Raw genomic sequence first — 23,992 nt, forward strand, 5'->3', positions numbered from 1 at the left:
TGTGGTTAGCTAAAAGAAATTATCCAGCTGATGATGGGAAATGTTCGTGACATGACCAGCGGTCTGTTCATCCATACCATCAACAGTTGCTTCTACGACTATCATTCTTTCTTTTTCTATTATGATTCTTCGTGTTTTCTAATACAAAAGGGTTTTTCAGCAATAGATTATTCATTAAGCTAACGATTCAATCAAAATCGATGTGACGCAACCAATTCATAAGACAAACTAGATGGACTTTATGGACACCGTTAAAATTAATAAAGATCTACAATAATTGACCTCTGAAATTTTCTAAACATGGGAGGACAAAATGGGATCCCAGGCCTACACTTGCACCATTATGTCCAGTGACGATAGCCCTCTTACAGCTCAATTAATGCGACTTGATCAAACAATTATTGCGAGTTAATTTCCTTTGAGAAAACAAAACAAGGAAAAGGACTAAGGGTCTGCTCGTCTAATTTGCTAGGTAAAATATTATGTTAACGTTTAGCAATGAGTTTGTCTAAAGTGTGTTCTTTAATTCTTTTTTATTACCCTATTCATCTTTTTTCTATACTTTTTTCATCCTCGCAAACAAAATTTGAATCATGAATTTAGACAACGAAAAAGACTACAAGAGCCTTTTACTGAACATTGGACCAACCCTAATAAATGAGAGAGAGTATATATTATTATATTGAAGAGTTTATTGTGAGTCTTTTATTAGATATCCCTGGTAGCTCAAATAAGGCAAGTGATAATTAAGGTAGTTTTAGAGATTTCAAGCACCTCATCCCTTTAAAAGGGAGGATGGAGTGTCCCAAACTTTTTAAACCATGCCAAAATAACCTGCTAGCCATTTTTTTTTTTTCAAAGATGCCTTTGTAAACTACTTTATGTATGGACTATTGATCTTGTGCCCTCAGAGGCCATTTCAGATTGCCAAATGTACAAAGATTTACTACCATGGCATCCAAATGTACAATAATGTGCAGTAGTTTAGAAAAGATGTGCCATTCATCGTGCATGCGAGTGTGATGTTCTTGGAAAACGAGAACGTTGATCAGGAAGAAGAACAAGAGTTGTTTAATAGAATCCAAGTGTACTAATGGGATAAAGACATGCACTTTGATTTATTTTGAGGTCTTAGTTAGCTGACTGAATGGTCACAACATGGGATTACCTTCGGTTTTAAAAAGGTTTAATCTCTCTATCCGATAGAGTTGATTCAATCGTATTAAACACACCTGCAACATGTTTATTGCATCCTGCCCTTTTGTTTTCATAGAACAAATTGTGAAGGCTATAGTGTGCAGTAAAAATGAAGGAAGAGCATATCTTTTTTGGAAAGACAACAAAAAATAAAGGGAACATGAGAGAACATGGATCTCTCATGTCCTTTAAGAGAACCAATTTAATACGCCTTAATTAGTAGTTTTAAATGCTTTTAAGCTTTTATTTTATGTGATAGAATAATCTTATACCAACCTTTAGAAGAAGTAATACCTTCGGACAGAACATTTGAAAGAGTCCAGATGATAAGACAAACTAAGAAAGTTTGGATAAACAACTTGGAGATGCTTAATTATATGGATGCAACTCGTAGTCATGGAGTCTAATAACAGGAGCTTGAAAGTTTCAAAATGCTAGAATAATATAGTAATAAACATACTCTAATATATAGCAGACGAGACCTTGATTTAGTGGTCAAAATTGAGGTTGTAGGATTTAGAAGTTATAAATTTAAGTCTTACTTACTACATCTGAGTTTGTTTTCTCGCTCTTTGTGAATTTGGTAATTAATAGAATTATTGAATTGCAATAGTTGTAATTCTTACTGTTTATTTGTTAATTATATTACCCCCACTATGGTGGACTTCTTGTAATCTTTTTTTTTTAAAAAAAAAAAAATCTCCCAATAGGTCTAAATCAACCATTGAATTTTGCAGCTATCAATATGTAATGGCCATATTTATATGCTCTTTCTCGCTAATTTACCAAGACAACGCCTCATGAGGTATATTGAATGATATTATCAAAGTTACTGGATATTTTAGTGTTTGTTAGTCTTTCATAGTTAGATTTTCTTTTTGTATTTTTTGTTGTAAATTTCTTTGTACTTTCATTTTCATGGGAATATTCAAATAACCGCTTAAAATATTCAATTGTGGTTCTAGTTCTTTTTCTCCTTTTTAACTCCTTGTGCACAATATATTTGCTTGCATGAATTGAAAAATATTTAATATTTGGACTTCAAACGCTATGTAAAGAAGTTTAATTTGATGAGTCCAAAATTAAGGGAAACTTTTGGTTCGGACAAATTTTTGATAAGTGTAGTTTACTATTTTCACATTAAATACAATTCAAATAAGATTGTAAAGTCCTTATTTCTTCAATTAGCAGTATCCTATTGATGGAAGATTAATTATTAAATTTGGTAGTTAGCCTGCCTGACATTACGTTTTTCGCCCAAAAGGAATGACTAAAAATATTCTTCAAATTGTAACTAATCTCTTGAGGTAATTAAGGTATACCAGTCTCTAATTACCACCTCTAATCAGCATTGCAAATTGGCATATGCTCCCCCAAACGTGCATCCCACTTCGTCACACAGCACGCGACCCCACGCACAAACCCTAATTTCCAAGACCCTACTCCCATTTCTCAAGACTCATCTAAGAGGGAGTGAAGGTAAGAAAATGAGAAATTTTATGTGAGAGAGAGAGAGTGAGTGAGTGAGTGTGTGTGCAAGAGACGATGAAAAAGACACACATCCAAGAACTTTGACGCAAAATCACACACACCCCACCACCACAAACCTAAGAAACGACATCTTAGAAATCCCAACAGGGAGAGAAAAGAAAACGGAAAAACAAATGTTAAAAGGAGAAAGAAACCTCCCCCTTCAAGGCTTCAAGCTAAGCTAGCTAAGCTTATCTGATAATCTCTCATCATCTCCCTCCTTTGTATGTGCGATAGTGTGCGTATGTCCTCGTGTCTCTAATCTAGATCCTTGTTGCCTTGTTGGGTTCATCGATCAATCTTTTTTTGTCATTCAGCTCTATAAAAACCCTTATCTCAATTTTCTTCTTGGAACCTTATCTTGTAAAGAAAGTCAAAATCAAGAGACCACAGCTAAGATCTCAGCTAGTTGCGGAAAGTATCTTAAGAAGCGATCTCATTAGCTTGCAATCTAGTTGAACAAGTTTGAGGTGAAGATCATGGCAAATAGGTGGTGGACCGGCCAGGTTGGTTTACCTGGTGTTGAAACATCTTCATCAACTGGCTCACCAGTGTTGAAGAAGCCAGATCTGGGCATATCAATGAACGACAACAGCGGAAGCGGTGGCGGCAGTGGTGGAAGAGATGATGAAGACGAAAGAGAAAACAGCACTGATGAGCCTAAAGAGGGTGCAGTTGAGGTAGCTACTCGGAGGCCTAGAGGAAGACCTCCTGGTTCCAAGAATAAGCCAAAACCGCCTATCTTTGTCACTAGAGATAGCCCTAATGCTCTCAGAAGCCATGTCATGGAGGTTGCAAATGGTTCTGACATAGCTGAAAGCATAGCCCAGTTTGCCAGGAGAAGGCAAAGGGGAGTTTGTGTACTGAGTGCTAGTGGAACAGTTACTAACGTAACCCTTAGGCAACCTTCCGCACCTGGTGCAGTCATGGCTTTACATGGCCGCTTTGAGATTCTCTCTCTCACCGGAGCTTTCCTCCCCGGTCCAGCCCCTCCCGGGGCTACCGGACTAACTATATACCTAGCTGGAGGCCAAGGCCAAGTGGTTGGGGGAAGTGTGGTTGGATCACTAGTGGCCTCAGGACCAGTGATGGTGATTGCTTCAACATTTTCGAATGCTACTTATGAGAGGCTGCCTATTGAGGAAGATGAAGAAGGCGGTGGTGCAGCTCAGGGACAACTTGGTGGGAACGGATCACCGCCGTTGGGGAGTGGTGGGGCGCCGCAGCAAGGTGGTTTGGGTGATCCGTCCTCTATGCCTGTGTATAGTTTGCCACCAAACCTGATGCCTAATGGTGGACAGCTGAACCATGAAGCATTTGCTTGGGCTCATGGCCGCCCTCCTTACTAATTGAGGTAAATGAATAAATAATACTAGCAGCTTCATAAAGTTTGAAGGGAGAGGGATAGAATTAAGTTTCTTCACTTGTGATGTATTGTAGAATGAAGAGACATAAAAAAGACTTAAGATTATAAAGGTTTATATGTACATGTATATTTCCTCGAGTTTGCTTCAACTCCACTTTGTAATTCATTAGGTCTAGTCTTCTTAATCCTGCTTTAATTTTAGAGCTGATTTTTCGTCTTCTTAGTCTTCTTGATTAATAATAATGGAGTTAAGCTGAATTTATGCTGCGAGCAAATTATCTCTTCTGTTTTCTCTATCTTTTGGCCCTAAACACACAAACTTTTAGGTGAGTCCATATTATTTACTTTGTCTAGGCTTGAAAGGATAGAGTGAAGTGAAGACTCCAATGCTCCTTCAAGTAAAATATTCACAAGACTGCATAGTTCTATGCACCACGTTCTCAGTTATCTTGCTTTAGGATGTTCATCTTTTTCTGGTTTCTTGGCTGTTCATATTAACAGGTGTTTGTTTAATTTACTCGAAAAGTTGAAAGAGAAACAAAGTGAGCAAAAAAAAAAAAAAAACGTATGGAGTTTCTTTTGCTTATTCAAGTATATAAATTTTCAGTTACTTGATAAATGATAATGCTTCGTCCCGTGGTTTTCTAAAAGCAGCGGAAGATTGGGATGCATGATGAATATCTTTTATTTCTCACCTTTGTAATGATCATGGTCCTGTCATTTCTCAATCCATTTCCCCTCTTCCACCTGTAAATATAAACTAGGGCTTCTTCCTATGACTTATGTCCTACGTTCTTCATCCATCATTGAACTTATCCACCTACTCCCAATCCCCTTAATCTGAAGTGGTGGTTAGTTGTTGTTGTTCATCATGTACTAATGTTGTGCAAAAAGACCTTTTTCAATCTCTTCTGCATCCTTCACTAACTGAGCTCCTCCACCTCCAACCCATAATTTGTAGAGAACTATCAGTCTATAATTCTTCCTCTCTGCCATGTATTTTGGTTATACAACTCAGTTGAACCTGGACAAATCGTGATTGTACGCTAATTTAAGTGAAAGGCATGATGCTGAAGTGGAGAAAGTGATCAATGAATCTTGATCAGCGGCGGCTTCTTCATACCAAATATGCATGTTCATCCACAGCTCTTATATACAAATACGGTTCCTACAACACAATTAATACTTCTTCTGACGGTTCTTGATCGTTTGGATTGCTAAAACTAAATCATGGTGTGAAGGTTTAAGAATTTGCAAATCGATTAATTTGAATGCTGTGCATAACCGTACGAATTACTGGCTTTAAGCCGATTGTTTGAGCATAAAAGACATACATGTCTGTGGAGAATCATTGTTGTGTCGATCTCCTGTAATGCATTTAAAGAGCTGTGTATCCACTAATCCATCTGAATTATCCATGCGTAGTGAGTCCTTCATGCAGTTCAGTTCTTACAGAAGTTCCAGGCTTAATTATAGCTCATTATTAGGCTAAAAAATGATTAATCGCATGCATGTTATACTGTGAATCTTAGCAGGGCAAGTTCCAGTTTTTCGCCAATCTTTCTTCCATCATCTTCAGAAGAATAAATTATATTCGTAAGTCGTGACACTTGCCCTAATTTCTCACAACATCGTGTCAGCTTCTCACTTGCCCTAATTTCTGTGCAGATTAGAACATCAAATACATGCATATATAGTATCAGAATGATCAAACCGCATGGCATAGCTGGTTAGAAAAGTTGAAATCTGGCTTGGTGGGTTACAAGAAATCATACACATTAGTACTAGATTAAACTAGGACAAATTGATTTCGGCCAATAGAATTGTTAAAATTGGGTCAACTATCCCAAATTTGTATGAAGTCAGAAATTAGAAGTCCCAAATTCCGTACACATCACTAGTTATGAGAAATTATATGTATGAGTAGTAGATTAATCCAACGGCAAATTGATTTTGACTATTAGAATGGTTAAATTTCTGTCAGCTATACATTCTGAATTGGCATAAAATCGAAAATTTCGGAAACTAAACTTGTTTGATCGAAATATTAAGGATCGATGGACCAAATATTGAGAACCAAAACTGTATGTTTCGATCTACTAATGAATGACAAATTATGCTCTTGTATCAAGAAGCTGGTAAGCATATTAGTAGCTGACAGACTTCCCTTTCTCCTTCTCTAGTAAAAATTTCAAAAACCAGGTGCAAAACAAGTGAAAATGTGCATTAATTTAATGTCCCAAAATTGGCCAAGTTTTTTACATCCACAGAAGTAAACGGTTAATAAATTTTAAATGACTTCGTCCACTTATTTAATTAAAGTCACCCGAAAATAATTGTTTAAAAAATTTATGCACAGGGTTGAAAGCTGATCAACTGCAAGCATGCAGGGTTGGCAACCTAAGATACCATGAATCTCCGGAAAATGATTAATGTCATCAACTTCTTTTCATGGTGCGCCCTCAACTTTAGGTCTGTTCTGCTGCACTGGGCTTTCTCATTGGCTTCTGATTAAAGAAATGATTGTTGAGTGGCCCTCAATGACTTGCTAGAGATGCTGCAGAATGCAGTGTTCTTGCTCACTATCAGTTATACTATCAGTGTTCTTCTGACCCAGGCCCTAGTGGTTTGCACATCATTTTTCCCACTTTTTCCTTGTATATTTTAATTTCATTCGTATGCAAGAAGTGCTAGGCTACCTGCCCAACTAGAATAATATAAAGTCAAGAATGATTTTGTTCTTTGAAGTCGCAAAACGACAATTCAGAAAGTCATCCCGCTGATGATTATTTTAATCTCTTCTTTGCCGAGCATAATGGGTTTCCCAGAAACGGTGGCAGTAAATTCGCAAGTCATCAAACGAGGTTAAAGATTTCGTATGTTAATGTAACGAGGAGAACACTATCCTAAGTTCCTAGCCCAATCTCAACTTACTCGTAGGAGAAAATCAATTGAAGCTTTAAAGGAAAGGGCAAAAAATCCATATATTGGACAAAAAAATTATGTACCATCTCTCTTGATGATCAAAGAAAGTTTCTACATTCTACTTCAACATCACTTTTCCCACCTGCCCCCCGGGGGGGGGGGGGGGGAGGAGGAAATACATAAATTATAGGTTATCAAATAATGTAAGTATTAGCACACATATCTATATAAGCCGTGTCGAATATTTACTTCTTTTGGGGTTTATTACGCTGCTAACACGCTTCTCTTTTGTCATTTGAAATTACCAAGTTTCATTTTTTTCTCTAAGCTTGTATAGATCAATGCTAATGTTAGGGTAAACTTTATTTGTACTCGATAACTAGTTTTATTGACAAAATAAAGAGAAAAAGATTTGACAGTTCAAGTGTGAAATAGATTTTTTTAAACACTGATTATTATGAAAGATAGTTTCCGCCATGCTTCCAAGAAGCAAGAAATGAAAAAGAAAGAAGTTAATCAATTAATAGTTTGGATTTTCTTATTTGGAAGCCAATGGACCCCCTAGACATAAAATCAATTGTGAATGAATAAAAAAGTAAGAGTCTTACCTACTCAAAATCCTGTATCATAGATGCAAATGATATATGAAAGGAGGATAAAACCAATACTAAATCAATCTTTTGCATGTAGTTTCAAGCCATTCGTAATTTACAATGTAGAAGGGGGAAAAAAGTAGATTTTTGTTTCCATTTCTAGTTTAGTGTCAGCTGAATAAAAAAAAAAAATTGTAATTGACTTCAATATTCAAATCCTAGTTGCAATCCGCATATTCTCAACATTAACAATCGTAACGTCATATTGCCTTTATACATTCATATCCTAGAACAAGATTTATTCATTCACCAGATATATCATGTCAAAGTACGGTCAGGGAATCGAAGAGAGAGTGAGAGTCACAAGAAAAAGTTGTCTAGAGAAGTAACTTAATTAAAATTTAATTGGGTTGTCTAGTACTCAAGTTACAGTTCTCTAAGCAAAGATTTTATTAACTTCTTAATCCTATATTTGTATTTGGGGGAGGAAAATTAATGTTGAAAGGAGCACTATTAGTGGTAAGAAAAGTGTTAAGTGTGGCCTCTGCATTTATCCTAGGTTGACCAAACCTTTCTTTTGTGTAAGTAATCACAAGATGCATGTGCCCCCACGTGAATGGGCTGGTGGTTGGCGCCTCCTCCTCGGGACCGTTAGGTCCTGGGATCGAACCTCCGCAGCAACATCAGTTCGCCGTGCATCTAACGTGCTAGGTCGTGGTTTGGGCGCTGGTGGCCCGGGCCGGAGTGGGGATTTAGTCGGGCCGCCTTTACGGACTTGACCCGGACACCCCACTCCGTTAGACAAAAAAAAAAAGAAAAAAAAAAAATCACAGATGCATGACGTACAGATCTCATTTCTTTCAAAGATAAAAAAAAACTCGGACTTGATGCAGCTTTGGTCAAAGTAATGCAATTCTTCTTCAATTGTGGGTGATCTTGGCCTTCAAGAAAATCATAAATTAAACTACAATAATGATGTAAGTACAAAGGCAAGGGGAATAAATTAGGTTTCAAATCTCTGTAATGGTGTGAATAATATTTTTAATTAATATCAAGGGTTATTTGTAATCATATAAAAAAAAATGTTTGTCTCACTCTTTGATCCTATTATTAACTGTGCAATTCGCCACCGGGGTTAGACCAAGCGGTAAGCAGTTTGGTTCCGATTAAACAGTTCGGTGTTGAAACCTGACATACGCAGCCACCCTTGTTGGGAGACTCCCTACGCACAATCAGCGTATGCGACTCGGGTTCGACCAACATTAATCAAGGGCAAAACCCTGGATACCGTGGAGGCAACCAAAAAGAAAAAGTGATAAAATTCCACTATCGCTTGAGTTCACTAAGTATATTTTGGGGTAAGTGAGTTTCGTACTTAGAATGAGTTTTTGTGATTAACTACTTTTTTAGTAGTAGGGAACCATATTATTTATCCATGTATCTCATATTTTTAAGTTAAAAAATAAAAAGGCTAAGAAGAAACAAAAAGAGTGATAAAAAAATAAAAGAAAAATGAGGAGGAAATAGAAAATATATAAAACCCATACGTAAACTCCACTTGTCAAATACTCTATTGATTTCAATAAAAATCTATTACCGTCAACTATTTTTAATCACACTTAATTATAGTGATTGTGATTGATGAATTTTTTTGCAAATAGCTCATAAGTTTTATAATTGATAATAAAAACACAACAGAAATATATGAAACAGCATCTGATCACAACGAACAAGAAGACCACAGAAATTTTACAAACAAACATTATTGCCAGCAGCAGCACATATGTAAGACGCCAAGGATGATGCATTGAATGGAAGCTAATAAAGTTTCATTATTACAAGTGCTCTCAAAAAGAAGTTTATCTTTAATCCTGAAAAGGACGGAGGAATTGATTAATTGGGAGCAAGGGAGGACCCTCTTCACATGAATCCATGCCATTAGATAAAATCCCCCTAATTTATAGTATAATGTCCAGCATTAAGACGCTCCAATATTGATCCTTTAACAACTAATGGAGCCCACTTTGGTTAACTTTGATGACTTAATTAATCTCCTAATTACACGATTCATGATACTTTACGATCAAAGCTGCAGCTGAAACCTCTTGTAATTGGCCCTTCTTTTCTGAAAGCAGCTGTCATTTTCTGATAGTAAACATATATAGTTAGTTTCACCAACAAATATTTGCAAATCTTTTGAAAAGTTAATTAATTAAACGACTTCAAATGGAAATCCATACCCTAAACCCTGAATTAGTATTAGTAGTGTGTGGAAAGCTGAATGACATTTTTAGTACTTAACATATATATACTTAACTTTTGCTGGGAGAATCATGCATGATCATCTATGGGCTTTGAGAACCAACCGTTTCCTTGCCAATTCCTCTTGGTTCTGAAAAATTATTAGTTGCGTGCAAAGCATTTAATACACTTGGGTCAAATGGTGGTGCTCTTTGACCCAACCTGCAGTTCTTTTGTTGGTTGTTTCTTCACCCATATAAAATATTCCGTTCTATTATATCATGAGATTGCTAATATGAATGCTTATCCATTGAAAGTGTGACAACTCTTTTGTTTGATCTTCTTGACATTGGCTGCCATGTTGCCTCATGTCCATGTGGGGTTGATAAATGGAACAAGGCAACGATCAAGTAACTATAGTTTAATCAACGTCCCCATTTGATTAACGTTAGAGTCGCAGAAAATTGGCGTGGGTTAGTTGCAACTACTAACGAATGAAATGACTAATCTCCCTTTGATTATGTAAAGCTGGTGGCGATCCCAAAAGGGTTGGGTTCGATGGTAAAGTGAAAGGAATTCACCGTGATTTCTTAAACCCCGCGATTTCTTAATGCCTGGCAAGTCTTAATACAAGTATTTGTCGCTTCACGGTTGACATTAGCGACAAATAACACAGTACCGGATTTCGAGATGACTAATTAAAAATAAAGAAAACTGTTGAAATTTCTTATTAGAACACCGGAGAGTACTGTATAGTGTATACCCTCTGTTGGGAGTCAAGAAATTGGGTGTAGAAGCCTTCCGGGCATCAGAAAAAGCAATCAAACGTTCTAGTGACAAGTATACTGCACTCCTCTCTTATATCACGATATGCTAAACAGGAACATTTTGCTTTCACGAAAATGTTACAGAACCTTTGTTTAAAAGATGAACAGAGACATTTGACAGAGATCTTTGAGTTTTTCTAGTCTGTCACAACGAAAGAACCTGGCAATTTCATTACTTTTAGAAGCCACTTGCACTTAAACTAAAGCTCGTTAGGCTACAGGAAGAAGAATACAAAAATGGTTGTCATCTGTGTTTCACCAATCATCCATCATACACACAAAAATCAGAAAGAGCAAAGAGAAAGGATTAAAAATAAAAACTACCCGAAAATAAGTGGAAAGAAAATTTTACTCTTGACAGATAGGATACTCATAACCATCTACTTCGTAACACTCTTAATTTGTCCTTTGGAGCTGGTCTTCAATCATCCAATCTGCTTCTCTTCCCAGTTCCTTCAAAACCAATATTGGTTTCAGCTTCAACTACCTTTGGGTCTCTGGAACTTACCGTGAACCCAAACCCGTCGCATAAGTTTCCCATTTCGCCTATTTGTAGATTTAACACAACAGTATTCAAGCTCCAGCTGCAAAAATACTAGGATGGTTAGCGCAATAACATTGTAGGAGTAAAAGTTACAGAAGTCAAAACTTGTTTTAGCTTCAAGATCCACGAGATTTTGTAACTTGAATTTGAAATTGATAGCCGCAATGTTTTCCATCAGATTCATTTCTGATCAGATTTGTGTGTAATTAAACAATAATCTTGGCTGGAGATAAATAAGTCTTTACAGACAACTTGATAGTAAGTTTCAACAATCTATTAAAGCTGTAAGGGCATCCAAAAAAAAATACTGTATGACCCGCAAGCCCAAAGAACAAAACCCAAGAGCACACCTCCCAAGTCTCCCCATGCAACACACCCTTTTCTAACCCTTGGCAAATGGCAAGCTCGATGCACTCCCTTCACAAATTGTTCATCGACAAAGCAATAAGCAAGCAAATTTGTGGAAACACACATTTTTTTCCCTAATCAGTAATCAGCCCTAAATTCATAATCTTTCCTAGGAAATAAAAGCTTATCCAAGGAAAGCGTAACATCCAAATTCATACCTCAGTGAACCCTGCACTAGAAAATAAATCTCTTGTGCTTTCCAAAGAGAAGAAATAAGAACGGGTTCCATCAGATCGCATGTATTCCCTATATCCAACTCTTTGCTCGGGATCAAACCGAAGCATTGTCATATCATAGAGACCTGAATTTCCAATGAAATATATATATATATATATATCAGCAAAAGCCAATAAAGACAATTAAAATGCAATAAATAAATTAATAAATAAAATAATACACAATACGACCAAATCAACTGTTACCCTCTATTTCCTGGGGCTATTACCATAATCCCTGAATAAGAGCATGCCACCCGGCTTTAAGACAGAGAAGCACTCCTGAATGGCTGTTGGCATCATGTGGAGTGGTAATGCTGATAGAGTGAAGATCTGGCATGTGAAAGACATTAATAAGCAAAAACAATGACAGAATCTACAAAACTCATACTTTTACTGTGCTAAAAAGTTCTAGAGCTAAACCATTTCAGTAAAAATTTTAAGTTGACAAAGTAATTACTAAGACAACATACTAGGGTAACGAGATCCACCCCACCAATGCAGCAACTACTCTCCTCTGAGCATGAGACTTCACAGAAATCTACCCTGTTACAGTCTATTACTTCTGAATTAGCCCCAAAAAACCAAAGACAAGCAAGGACAAGGAACTAGCATACTTAGATGACTAACAAATAAACCAAAGACAAGCAAGGACAAGGAACTAGCATACTGCTTTTGCAAAATCTTTCTTGACAAGAACTGCAGGCCAACCACTCAGGAAACCCACTCGTAGAAATATCACATAAGAAGGGGTGGTAACGATGCTCAGCTGAGATCAAGTTTGCAGCAGCTATATTCTCTTTAGCCCTATCAAGAGCCTCATTGCTACAGTCACAGGCATAAACAACAATGTTCTCTTTAGCCCTGTCAATATTTGAGGACAATGACATATCAATTTGTTGTAAAACATTATGTCAAGTTTCTAGCATACGCATGTTTGAAACAAGAAATGAAGCATCAAGATATTGACAACAAAGATCATGTTATATGCCTCCCGTTATCACTGTAGACAGGAAAGAGAGATATCTAGCATCTTGATTTTCCATAAAAAGCATGAATCTGCAAAATGTATTCCTCCTCTATTTGTCAGACTACCATTGCACTCCACTGATGACAGTGAGAAGCATGCATCAACCACCCCTTAAAGCAATTTGACACAATCACAGATCAAATGACCTTGAAGGAAAATTCATTTCCGCTGGTAGTCAAATATGCAAATTAACACCACATACGATAAAGCTACATGATGGAAATCTTACTTCAACTAAGTAACCTCTCCATTTTGACATGATAGCAGACGGAGGTGCTGCGATGTTGAGAACTTGAATCTAAACCACCAACAGTATCAGACATCCATTTTGGAAATGTCAATAGTTTGCCAGAGAAAAATATTAGACAGCCTATGGAGAGAAGCAAGGGAGACTTCAATCCTAAATTCCATTTATTAGAATTTTCCTGCAAGCAGTTCATATTACTCACAGAAATTCCCGATTTCCATAACATCTATGGTACAAACTGAAAAGATCAGATGCTCTCAAAAGGTACTAAAATCTACTCATAGACTTTGAAATTCAGTTCTACATGTAACTTATGGTTCAATTCCCAATGGTGGCATGCCTGAATACCTGACAGCAAACAAACTGGTCAAATTATTGCCCAAGGATGACCAATTAAGGCTGGATTAAACGAAAGAAGGGCAATTTCAAATGTGGTAAATGCATGACAATATTGGAGGTACAAGACCAGCAAATTTTTTCTAGAAAAGAGTCCATAACTCAAGACTGAATGCTTGTGCCATAGGAACTCTAGTCACTTCCTACTAAAATGCAAAAAGATAAGACTAGTTAGGCTTAAACCCCTCGTGGGCATTCATCTACCTTCCCTGATTAATAACAGAATGATTTAATCATATACATTCACATGGATATTCATATGACAATCAGCTGACCCAAACACGACAGTACTAATATGACAAGCAGTATCTTGAACTTGATGATTTCAATGAGAGATATCCAGTCATATATTCTTTCTTTCTTATGGGGCTCATTTGGACACCAAATCGTCCATAGATTCATCAAGTGTTCTAACATTTTTAAATCTAAGCCAAGACTTTAACATATACTTCAATCTGGTAGAAATAGAGCAAAACTCATTAAGTGTCACATAATTATCCTAAGCACAAACCACAGTAAATAAACCAAATCCCAGCATTACAATTACCTAGATAATGCCCAATCCCAGTATCAGTGAAACTCAAGATTTAGTCTTTTCAGAATTATTTCAGAAATGATTCATCCAGATATCAGCAACTTTTCGGAATAGAAGATATAGTATTTTACCGTAAAATTGGCAAAGCAGTACTTCCATTACCACATCCGACCTCCAAAACTTTAGCATAGTCTCTACAAGAAGCCAGCTCTGGAAATTCCTTCAACAGGTACCGCCTCTCCTACATTTAATAAGAAAAGGAAAATGTCAAAATGGACCAAAAATTACCCCATTTGCATTAAATTTCCATTGATCAATTGACGCTAATCAATAGAATTGACTAAGAAAGAACTTTATCTTGAACCTCAATGAACAACCGTAAAACATTAAAAAGACAAGCTTCTTCTTTATCAGCGCAGTTTGCGTGCCTAAATTTTTTTTTTTTTTTTTAATACTGATGACTGATGACTGGAAAAAAATTTTGTTAATGGACAAGAACCCATTTACAGTCCGAGACAAAATGGTAACGGGCGAGAACCCAGTTAAATTCTAAGGCATAAAAAGTAACTAGGCAAGAACCCACTTGGCATTTGTGAAACAAAAAAAGTTAATACTATAGGCACTTAGAAGAGAAGCAATTGTGAGTTAATGAATATTACATGAAACACGAGACTCCAGCATGGTAGTAGTACCTTGAAGAATTTTCCAGTGGAATGACGAGTGTGGAATTTATTCCAGGCTTCAGAATCAGAATTTGCATCAGCAGTAGAAGCAGATGTGTTGGCATTCGTATCATCAATGAAAGGAAGGAGGTGGTAGAGGAAAGAGGGGTTGGTCTCGATCTCAAGTCTGAGCTGGTTCCACTCGAAATCCTTTGAGTAGTAATTTGCTGCTGCTTCTTGGCTCATTCTTAAAATAGTGATAGCAGTATATTTCCCTTTCTTTTCTTTTGTTGTCTTTTTTTTTTTTTAAGAAATGCCGATTTCACTATAAGATTCCGGCGGCTGAAGGAGGAGGAGAAAGACGAGTTGGCTGTCGATTCGAAAAGCGCTCCATGGTTTTTGGGTTTCTTAAGCTGTAGACAGGACGATGTCGTTTACACTAAGGTCGAGGTTGACGTCTGTTTGTGCTTAATAATTCCATAAAAATCAACAAATTTGGGCGTCACAATTTGCAAAAGTTTCTGCAACGACGCACCTTAGTCCATACTATGATACTACTACAAATTGCATAGCGGGTTTGTTGGCTTGCAAAAATTTCCATCATGTATTTAAATTTGGTCCAATAAATTAGTATTCAAAGATTTGCAAAAAAAAAAAAAAAAAACCATGAAATGCCTCTTTATTTTTAGAGATTTTAATAAGTATTGTTTTTCACTTCTACATTATATGCCTAATTAGAGAGAATTAACGGGTTATTCATCACTTAGGTTTTACCTATATTTAATCCTATTTGGATTATATTATATGTTTAAAAATTATCTCTAATTTTAAAATAACTTTAAAAAGTAAATAATCTTATCATAATAATATCTGCTTTCTATCAAATTATTACATAGAACTATAGTAAAATCTTTTTCAAATCACAATTATTGAAATCTTACATGTCCCATAAATTACTTTCTTTCACCACTATTTCATTGATTGTTGATTAGTATGCAAATTATTTATTGCCTCTCTCCCTTAATTTTGAATTAATTTACTGCAAAAAAGAGAATTAACTGTTGCACCGAGCTATCTTGGGCCTATCTCTAATTTGGCATTATATTAAGCCCCAACCAATGGTGACATGCAGTGTTTTAATTGGGTTAACATTTCGAAATTACATTCAGGCCCAATCTTATCGGCCCAGCCAGTACTAATATGAATGATGCACAATAACAATATTGATTTTTGTCCCATAGAATCAATTGGTACAGCCATTGATAATTGACTGTAAGGTCCCTGCAACCTTTTGCAGTATCTCCTATACCGGCCTCTGCATTAAGATGTCATGAGCTGCTTTTGTGATTTTAATGCTTCAGCGAAACTAGAATGGGCGCTGAGACAAGATTCTGTGTTTTGCAGAGGCAATTAGTACCATAAACCAAAAATGCAAATGTACGAACATTTTAATCCAATGTAGAAGGAAACCAAGAAAAAAACACAAAGGAAATGTTGCCCAGCTCATTTTTTGAGCAAAGAAGTTTTATCTAATCAGACTTGATCATTGTTCTCCCGAAGCGTTACATATATCAAGAATTTCTCTGAGCTGACAGTGAATAGAATCATGTATCACAAATATTTGCTTCAAAGGTCCTCACAGGAACCTAGATCATGAGCAAGCTGTGTAAGCTGCACTTGCATATTCTTCAATTAGTCCACAACCTTTCCTTCCATTTACAAACATGACAGTTGTTCATGTCTCACTTTATTGATGGATGTCAACCATCGTTGATGCAAGGGCACTCAAATGTAATCCAGCCAATAATGTTCTCCCATTGGTAATTTATAACTAAATGGTTAGCAAAATTCTAATAGAATGTTGGCCTATAGTATGTGTAAATGCTAAGATCTCTAAATAGGGTTTCTTGAATTAGTCCAGAGTGAACTAACCGATGCATCATCTCTTTTGTCATATGATGATCTCTCAAAACCATCACCTGCTCGTTGCAGAACTCTTCGAAGCTCATCAGCCATTACTTGTAGAAGAACAGGTTTTCTAACAAGACCATTCATTCCCGCCTGCAGGCACCTTTCCAACAAATGATCCTCCGCACTTGCGGACAAGGCTATAATTAATGGCCAGTTACGACTCCGAAACTTTCGTATTCTTCTTGCCACTTCAAAGCCATCTATTTCAGGCATGTGAAGATCCAAAACTACAACTTGGAATGTGGCTGCTGAGGGGCCTAGTGCGCTCAGGCACTGGAAACCAGATGAAACTGCGGTAACTTGGCAACCTAGCTTCTCAAGCAGCTTTTTAGTCACCATTCTATTTATATCATCATCATCAGCATGAATAACTTGAAGGCCTCTGAACATTAAGCTAGAAATTGGTTGCTCCAATGGATTTCCGAGCTCAAATACATGTCTTCTAAAAGAAGATTGTTTCTGAAATCTGAGAATAAGAGTCATGCTTCGTGCTTGGCCCCGAGAATCAGAGGACATCCAGATACTACCTTGCATCATCTGCAGATGTTAAACCAGGAATCAATCTGATGTCAAAAAACAATTGTTGACAAGGATGCCCAAACTAGACGAAGGATTTAGACAAGGATTCTGTCCTCCAAAGTGAATGATAGAAGACATGATTGGCCAAAACAAGTTTGGACAGCAAGTTTTATACTCGTTCAGGAACCGAGAAACATAGATTGAGATTATTACCCAATGGACATAATCAGAAGTAAAAATACAGAAAATAAACCAATAACGAATAAGATGCCAAAGAACAATTCTTGAAAAGTACACCTAAACTAGATGAAGGGTTGTGTCCTCCAAAGAAATGTATAGAAGACATGATTGGCCACAATAGGTTTGGACAGCGAGTTTAATGCTCATTCAGGAAGAAAGAAACACAGGATTTAGATTATTCCCCAAAGGACATAATCAGAAGTAAAAATAAGGAAAATAAACCAATAACAAATAAGAGGGGAAACTTTTGTAAGCTTAAATAAAGCATAAATTAGCAGCTCCCAAATGAAGGGCAGAACCTTTTAAACTTTGAAAATGTTGTACATCTAGATTCTTGTACTAAACTGAATATAAGAAGTTTTATCTTGCAACTATGGAGTACGACAAACTTCTTTTGATGAAATACGTTTTCGCACTAAAAAAATGATTTACAAACTATCCCGCTCAGACTTTAAAGACGCTAGAAACTGAGTATCTTAGCCTTTTCTAGGTATTGACTGAATACAAGAAGTGATATCTTGCAACTATGGAGTACGACAAACTTCTTTTGATGAAATACGTCACAAATTATACCGCATAGGCATAGCTAAAATGCCACCTCAAGTACCATCATGCTGGCCTTGAGCAATCAGAGAAGAGTGCGTCAAATTCATGCACTGAAAGTAAAACAAGCCCAAAAAGTGTTTATAAGTGCTTTATAGCTATTATCCCAGATATCAAGCATTTCGCACTAAAAAAATGATTTACAAACTATCCCACTCAGACTTTAAAGATGCTAGAAACTGTGTATCTTAGCCTTTTCTAGGTATTGAATACATTGATCACTAAACCAGCTCCCAAGGTTAGCAAGTAGCAGAAGTGGATGAGCACCGGGATGTTTGTGGTTATATAAAATCCAATTGCTAAAAAAAGGCCATTATGAGAATACCATAAGAGAATTGAAATCATCCAGCTGATGGGTTACATGGACTTGCCATGTTGCCAACATTTACAATCAGAAAAATGCACCGCCAGGGCAAATTGCTCAAGGTAAGCTATAGAAGTTTGAAACATGCCTCCAGAGGAAACACTTAGCAGCCAAGTAGCCTTTGTAGGTGGCTGATCAACAGCAATGCATTGGGTATTTTCTGATTCCGCCATCTCATGGAGTTGGACTTCTTGGTGCATTAAATTTCATCTTTGGTGAGGGACCATTACACTTGGGACACGTCAAAAAAGTAACCAGCATCAAATTTTATCTTTGGTTTTTCTAAGTAGCCGCACTATTTCAAGTACTATTAGCAACTTCTTGTAATATGCTTGTTGAATAACAATAGACCCCAAAACTTTCTCCTCTTCTTTGCAACTTTGACGGATGGCTTTTAAGTCCTTGATGTGAACCTAGAGTATCTGACTATAACTTAAACCGGGTGCTACAGCCCCAAATGCCATATGCTTCAAAAATAAGCATATTAAACCTATCTCACAAGGAATTTTAATAAGTTCAACGGCATTGATGTCTTGAGGAAAATTGACCGTGTTATTGGTAGGAGAATGCACCCCCAAAAAAAATTCTCTTTTTGATTGAGAATGCCAGCACTTTGTACTGCACCCAAATGTCCCAATAAAGTTATCCAACATCTTATTTGACAGCATTTACATTTATGAAACAATTTGTACATGTGATAAAATGAACAGCATAGCATGCAGTTATATAGCCATGACAGGTATATCTACTATCCAACAAATTAGGCACCAGTAATACTTTATGAGCTCGTAAGATGCTAATGTGAAGAAATTAATGAAGAAAAGAAATTCAGAATTCGCACCTGCACAAGCTTTTTGCACATGCTGAAGCTCAAGCCCTCCTTTACTTCTTTGCTGTTATGCCTTGTCCCACCAAAATGAGTGGTAGCTATTGAGCTATCTGATAGAGAACCTTCAACATTAACTTCAATTTCAAACTTTACATTCACATACTCATCAGTTGTGCTTGGTCTCCTTGTATCCCAATATCTATCAGTCCTCTCCTGAATTCTGCTCTCAGTATCAACCCTAAAAGTAACAGAGTCCCTTCCCTCATTGACATTCAACAGATGCCCAATCATGTGCAGTAGAACCTGAAATGCCCTCTTCTGATCACCCATCACCTGATTAGGCAGAACATTTGGAATCTCCGTAGAGAAGCCAAAGTGCTTGTAAAGGCACAAGCACTTAACCAAACAAGATGCTTCTCTTACCATGGCATCTAATTTAAAGGGCATGATCTCTAATGGGAATCTTCCCTCATCCTTGTCAGATATCTCCATTGCATCATTTATTAATGTTGAGAGAACGCTGCTGGATTTTATTATAGTGTCAACCACAATCCTCTGATCGGGGCTCAAATTGGCATCTTGAAACAGAGATAGTAAGCCCAGAATTGAGTGCAAAGGCTGCCTCATTCCATTGCTCATTACTTTCTGAAATGAGTTCCTTGCCTGGCTTGCCATCATTGCGTTCTCCTTAGCTTTCTGGAGCACACGATTTTGCTCTTCCAGTTTCTCTCTCATTGACTGAGACTCCTCAAGAACTGAAGCATGGGACAGAGCCACTGCCACCTGATCAGCAACAACTTCAACTATCTCCATCTCATTATACAACCAAACCCTGTCATTTGCACTTCGAAGAACCAAAACCAGTATGGCGTATCCAGTGTCAACAACCTCTGGTGTCCCCCCTTTGAAATTTGAACCTAGAAGCACTGGCATTCGAATAGCTGCAACAGCACCTGGCTGACACCCTCCGCAACTCGCAGCACCAAGTACTGAGTCTTGCCGCAAAAACATCACTCCCTTATTCTTTGTTATCTCTAATACATCTGGTTCATTAATCGCAAGGGTGTGGCTATATTCTTCTGAAGGACCAGGACTCAACTGATGGGTCAAATTCATTTCTGTTCTATTCCCATTAGGCATCCAAACGGCACAATTCTGCAGATCCAAGGACTTTGAAAGCTCAACCAAAGTAGTGTACAATATTGTGTGCTTATCGAGTGACTTCCTAATTTCTTGGGTAAGCATCCGGACATGCCAACTAGCTTCTTTCTGTTTCTTCATCATCCCAACCTCTTGGCCTAGCTCCATCACATTTTGTGTTAAAAAGAATTCTCTGACTTTAAATTTGAGAATAATAGGGATCAGAGTGATAAGAGTGATAGCAGTTGCACAAGATACAAGAGCAGTAAGGATTTTCGCAACTGTAAGAGCCATCATCAACTGGAAGGAGTGCCGACCATAATAAGTCCACGCATTGAGCAAATGGGTCAATCCACAGAGGACAATGAAAGCAATGAATTGAAGTAGAACCCATTTGAATGGTATATTTGAGCAGCTAATAAAGTAAAGCAACTCGATAGGAATTGAAAAGTAAGCCACAGCAATCAAGAAATCACTCACTCTCTGGCATTCTAGAATGCTAGCTATGCTCCAACCTCCAACATCATCGCAATGACAATGGGAAAATTCGCCATCAGTGGCTGACACGCTGAAGATCATAACTGCAACTAGAAGCCCAAGGACAAAATCCCTTAATCTTGAACCCATGGCAGCCCCTTTTCAATCCATCTTTATGACAAGAGTTTTCACCCTTTTCAAAAGCTTAAATCAACTGAAGATCAAGAAAGAGGTGTCCTTGAAATTAAACCCCAAACCCCAGTCCCAAATAGCAATTGCTTTCCTAATAAACTATAATAAATCAAATCTCTGCAGCATTTCTAGATCTAATATGTCTATGTGTCAAGATCAAAATAACCAAATAACCTTTGAGAGGTTATAGCAGCCTCTCTCAGGTAACCATCTCCCACGCTATTTTTCATAATATTTAATTCCCACGTCAGTGTCAATGCTCAAATTCAGAATCTGTAAGAAAGAATCAATCTTTTTCATTAAACACTCCCCGTTTCAAAGGATATAGCACGAAAAGCTTAAGAACCAAGACAATGGAATGCAGGCCTAAAGAACCGGGATCAAAATCCAGTCAAGGCTCCAATAAAGCTGAAGGGAGTTGCACATGGTGAAAACAAAAATGAACCTGGGGGAGTAGGAAACACCTTCTTCCTTGAGAAATCCAGCATCAAATCAACCTTCTACAAGCAACAGCTAAGCCCAAAAAAATTCTGTATCGTACCAATATTCCACTACCCAAAAAAATAATAATAACAAGACTTTTTTTGCATGAAGAAAGAATCACAGCTTGTGAAACTGGTGTTGATATTAGCAAACAAAATTGACACCTACCCAATAGGATAGGACATCCCACTTGGACTAAAGGATTAGAAAACTAATAAAACCATTAGTCAATCAGCAAGAACTGTTCAAAGTATGACGTTGGATTGAACCCCACTTGAAAAATCTGTAAAAACTTTAGCTCACTGGACGCGGGAAGGTCTAGTAAGTGAATTGACCTGCATGTATTCCCTCAGGGTAGCACTACTAGTTTTGGCAGTGAATAACTGAATATATTAAATTAAATCCGGGATTTAATATGTGCATATGAGAGGCGTACTAAAAAGTAAGGTGAAGGCACAGGTGGTGAGAGATTAATATAAATAATTTTGTAGAATATCCATACACTTGTGTTTATTAATTTATGGACAATGGAGGATCTTCAAATCTTGAATTGGGTGTAAATAAGGAGAGGACGACAGGAAGATTATTAAAAAAATTGAGACGTTTGGCATGCTTTTATTTACCTTACCCCCATAACTTTTTCAAAATTTCAGTCAGGACTGGTTGAAATTTTTTTTCTTAAATTACGCCAACAGACTTTGATCTTAGGCACCAGCGCCAAGTGCACAGTTGCAATTGCCTTGTATTTATAAATACCTTTTGTCAAAAGTTTTTAGACTTTCCTTTGGTGGACTTCTCCTTCTTTTGGTTTTTAAATTTTGATTTTCAATTGGTTGAGAGCTTAACAAATAAAAGAACGTACTTAAACAGTACTAAAATTCACGGTTCTATACCTTTTTTTTTTTTAAAAAAAAAGAACAAATTTATATTTTTCTTTGTTAAGATTGGCATATGCAAAATTAATTAAATAATTTCATATCCTCTTTACCTTTCTCACTCATGGACGATTTTAGGGGAAAAAAAATAATCCTTCTCCTTCCCTTCCTTTTCTTATATCAAAATTTTAGCGATCAGATAATTAGTTTATAATTTTTATTTGCCATCTTAAAGAATTTGCAATCATTTTGAGAATACAAGGACCAACTAGGTCACCGACGACCAAATTATAGGCAAAAAAATGTAACTGCAGTTATTTAGTTTTGCATACAGTTTTTTGAAACTTGACTTTTAAGGATTTACTCAACATTGAATAGTACGCTAATCAAATCAAAGCTTGAAAAAAGATAATTATCTTTGTCAACTTATCAAACTCGAATCAATCCTACTTTTGTAGTTTGATAATCAAGTTGCGCGAGTTTAGTTAGATCATATTTATGTAAAATCCTATCCAAGATATTATCGGTAATTTTGTCAAAATAATATATTTAAACTAGACCAACATAATTTGGAGTCTCGTATTAGCTTGCCTTGCATGCAAATTTAAAGAAAAAAAAAGTGACATTTTATATTTCAGTTTTTTTGTTTCCTTTTTTTCATAGTTGAACGAAATTCATGTCTTGTATCATTTGGTAAAAATCCAATCAAATGGTCGTCATCCTTGTTTTTCTTACCTAAACTCCTTAACTTTCTTTTCCTTCTTTTGAACCATACCAAACATAATTAAACATGAATTGATCTATAGTAAAGTCGCCTGTAATTTAAGTTTCACACTAATATGGGAAAAAAAAAGTTACGGTGTTTCATGGCAATTGCACAATAATGGGGAAATGAAAGGCCTTGCCCCTTTGGCCTTTAGGAGTATGAAAAAAGAGCGGGCCCTCCTCCCGCATATGAATGAGTACACGACTGTCTCAGTGTGTATAAGGTGAGGAGAACCTAGACGCATTCAATCTCCCCATCCACGTCACCTCCTTTATTAATTTCTTAAAGGCCGAAAAAGGCTATACCAACTGTCCTTCTACCCCATGAGACTATCAACAATATCCAATAGAATGGCAAATACCACTGATAAGAAATTTAGAAAAGGCCGCCCCTCAAATATTTAAAAAAAAAATAAAAAAATCTCCTTGTTTCTCACGTGCTTGTCAGCCGTCTTAGTCATCCCACCGGCCATTGCTCACCGTTAATCATGGAGGTGGAGCCCTCATCGTGTGGTGCAAAGCTGAAGGATGCAGTCACCCGCAGAAAGTCTTATGATGATGATGACGGTCTAATTTTCGTTCTTCATTCTTGAATCTTGATCATGAAGCAAAACTGAAGGTAACTCTAGCAGGCACTAGATGAACTGCCAAGCACCACGTACCAACCAAGAAACATCAATGAATCTGCCTTCATCGGGCTTTCGATATCATGAGCTCTATATTGATTTTTATTACAAATGAATCATTGATGTATTCATTAGTAGTGATTAAGACTAATTTAGTGCAGGAAGGTTTCATTAGAATTTCCAAAAGACGAT

General features: G+C 36.9%; 3 protein-coding genes across 4 annotated transcripts; 1 reads left to right on the plus strand and 2 right to left on the minus strand.

The window, feature by feature from the left end:
• Window positions 1-3,206: 3,206 nt before the first annotated feature.
• Window positions 3,207-4,076, plus strand: LOC113763970 (AT-hook motif nuclear-localized protein 20-like). The gene has a single exon (XM_027307976.1). The coding sequence runs from the start codon at window positions 3,207-3,209 to the stop codon at window positions 4,074-4,076; it is 870 nt and encodes a 289-aa protein (XP_027163777.1).
• Window positions 4,077-10,822: 6,746 nt separating this feature from the next.
• On the minus strand, window positions 10,823-15,127 carry LOC113762555 (methyltransferase-like protein 6). 2 transcript variants are annotated; one of them, XM_027306052.1, is made up of 7 exons: window positions 14,747-15,127; window positions 14,186-14,295; window positions 12,513-12,710; window positions 12,320-12,392; window positions 12,077-12,179; window positions 11,790-11,932; window positions 10,823-11,263 (listed from the first exon to the last, which is right to left on the minus strand). In XM_027306052.1, the coding sequence occupies exons 1-7, from the start codon at window positions 14,960-14,962 to the stop codon at window positions 11,159-11,161; spliced, it is 948 nt and encodes a 315-aa protein (XP_027161853.1). In that variant the 5' UTR covers window positions 14,963-15,127; the 3' UTR covers window positions 10,823-11,158. The 2 variants fall into 2 exon arrangements, with proteins under 2 accessions (XP_027161853.1, XP_027161852.1); XM_027306051.1 differs by having other exon boundaries at window positions 12,320-12,402; window positions 12,517-12,710; window positions 14,747-15,126.
• A 1,081-nt stretch (window positions 15,128-16,208) lies between these two features.
• On the minus strand, window positions 16,209-21,709 carry LOC113763890 (protein EIN4). The gene is made up of 2 exons (XM_027307873.1): window positions 19,255-21,709; window positions 16,209-17,224 (listed from the first exon to the last, which is right to left on the minus strand). The coding sequence occupies exons 1-2, from the start codon at window positions 21,007-21,009 to the stop codon at window positions 16,610-16,612; spliced, it is 2,370 nt and encodes a 789-aa protein (XP_027163674.1). The 5' UTR covers window positions 21,010-21,709; the 3' UTR covers window positions 16,209-16,609.
• Between the last annotated feature and the right edge of the window lie 2,283 nt (window positions 21,710-23,992).

This window comes from Coffea eugenioides, chromosome 2 (assembly GCF_003713205.1).
Source record: "Coffea eugenioides isolate CCC68of chromosome 2, Ceug_1.0, whole genome shotgun sequence".
Lineage (NCBI taxonomy): Eukaryota > Viridiplantae > Streptophyta > Magnoliopsida > Gentianales > Rubiaceae > Coffea > Coffea eugenioides.

Bases quoted from the DNA above. Each gene is read 5' to 3' on its own strand.
- LOC113763970 (XM_027307976.1), top strand. From the start codon at position 3,207: ATGGCAAATAGGTGGTGGACCGGCCAGGTTGGTTTACCTGGTGTTGAA.
- LOC113762555 (XM_027306051.1), bottom strand. From the start codon at position 14,962: ATGAGCCAAGAAGCAGCAGCAAATTACTACTCAAAGGATTTCGAGTGG. The intron at 12,711-14,185 runs GTAAAATACTAT...AAATATTGACAG, and splicing joins ACTGCTTTGCCAATTTTACG to GGCTAAAGAGAACATTGTTG. The intron at 12,403-12,516 runs GTATGCTAGTTC...CAGAAGTAATAG, and splicing joins AGAAAGATTTTGCAAAAGCA to ACTGTAACAGGGTAGATTTC.
- LOC113763890 (XM_027307873.1), bottom strand. From the start codon at position 21,009: ATGGGTTCAAGATTAAGGGATTTTGTCCTTGGGCTTCTAGTTGCAGTT. The intron at 17,225-19,254 runs GTGCGAATTCTG...TAACATCTGCAG, and splicing joins TGTGCAAAAAGCTTGTGCAG to ATGATGCAAGGTAGTATCTG.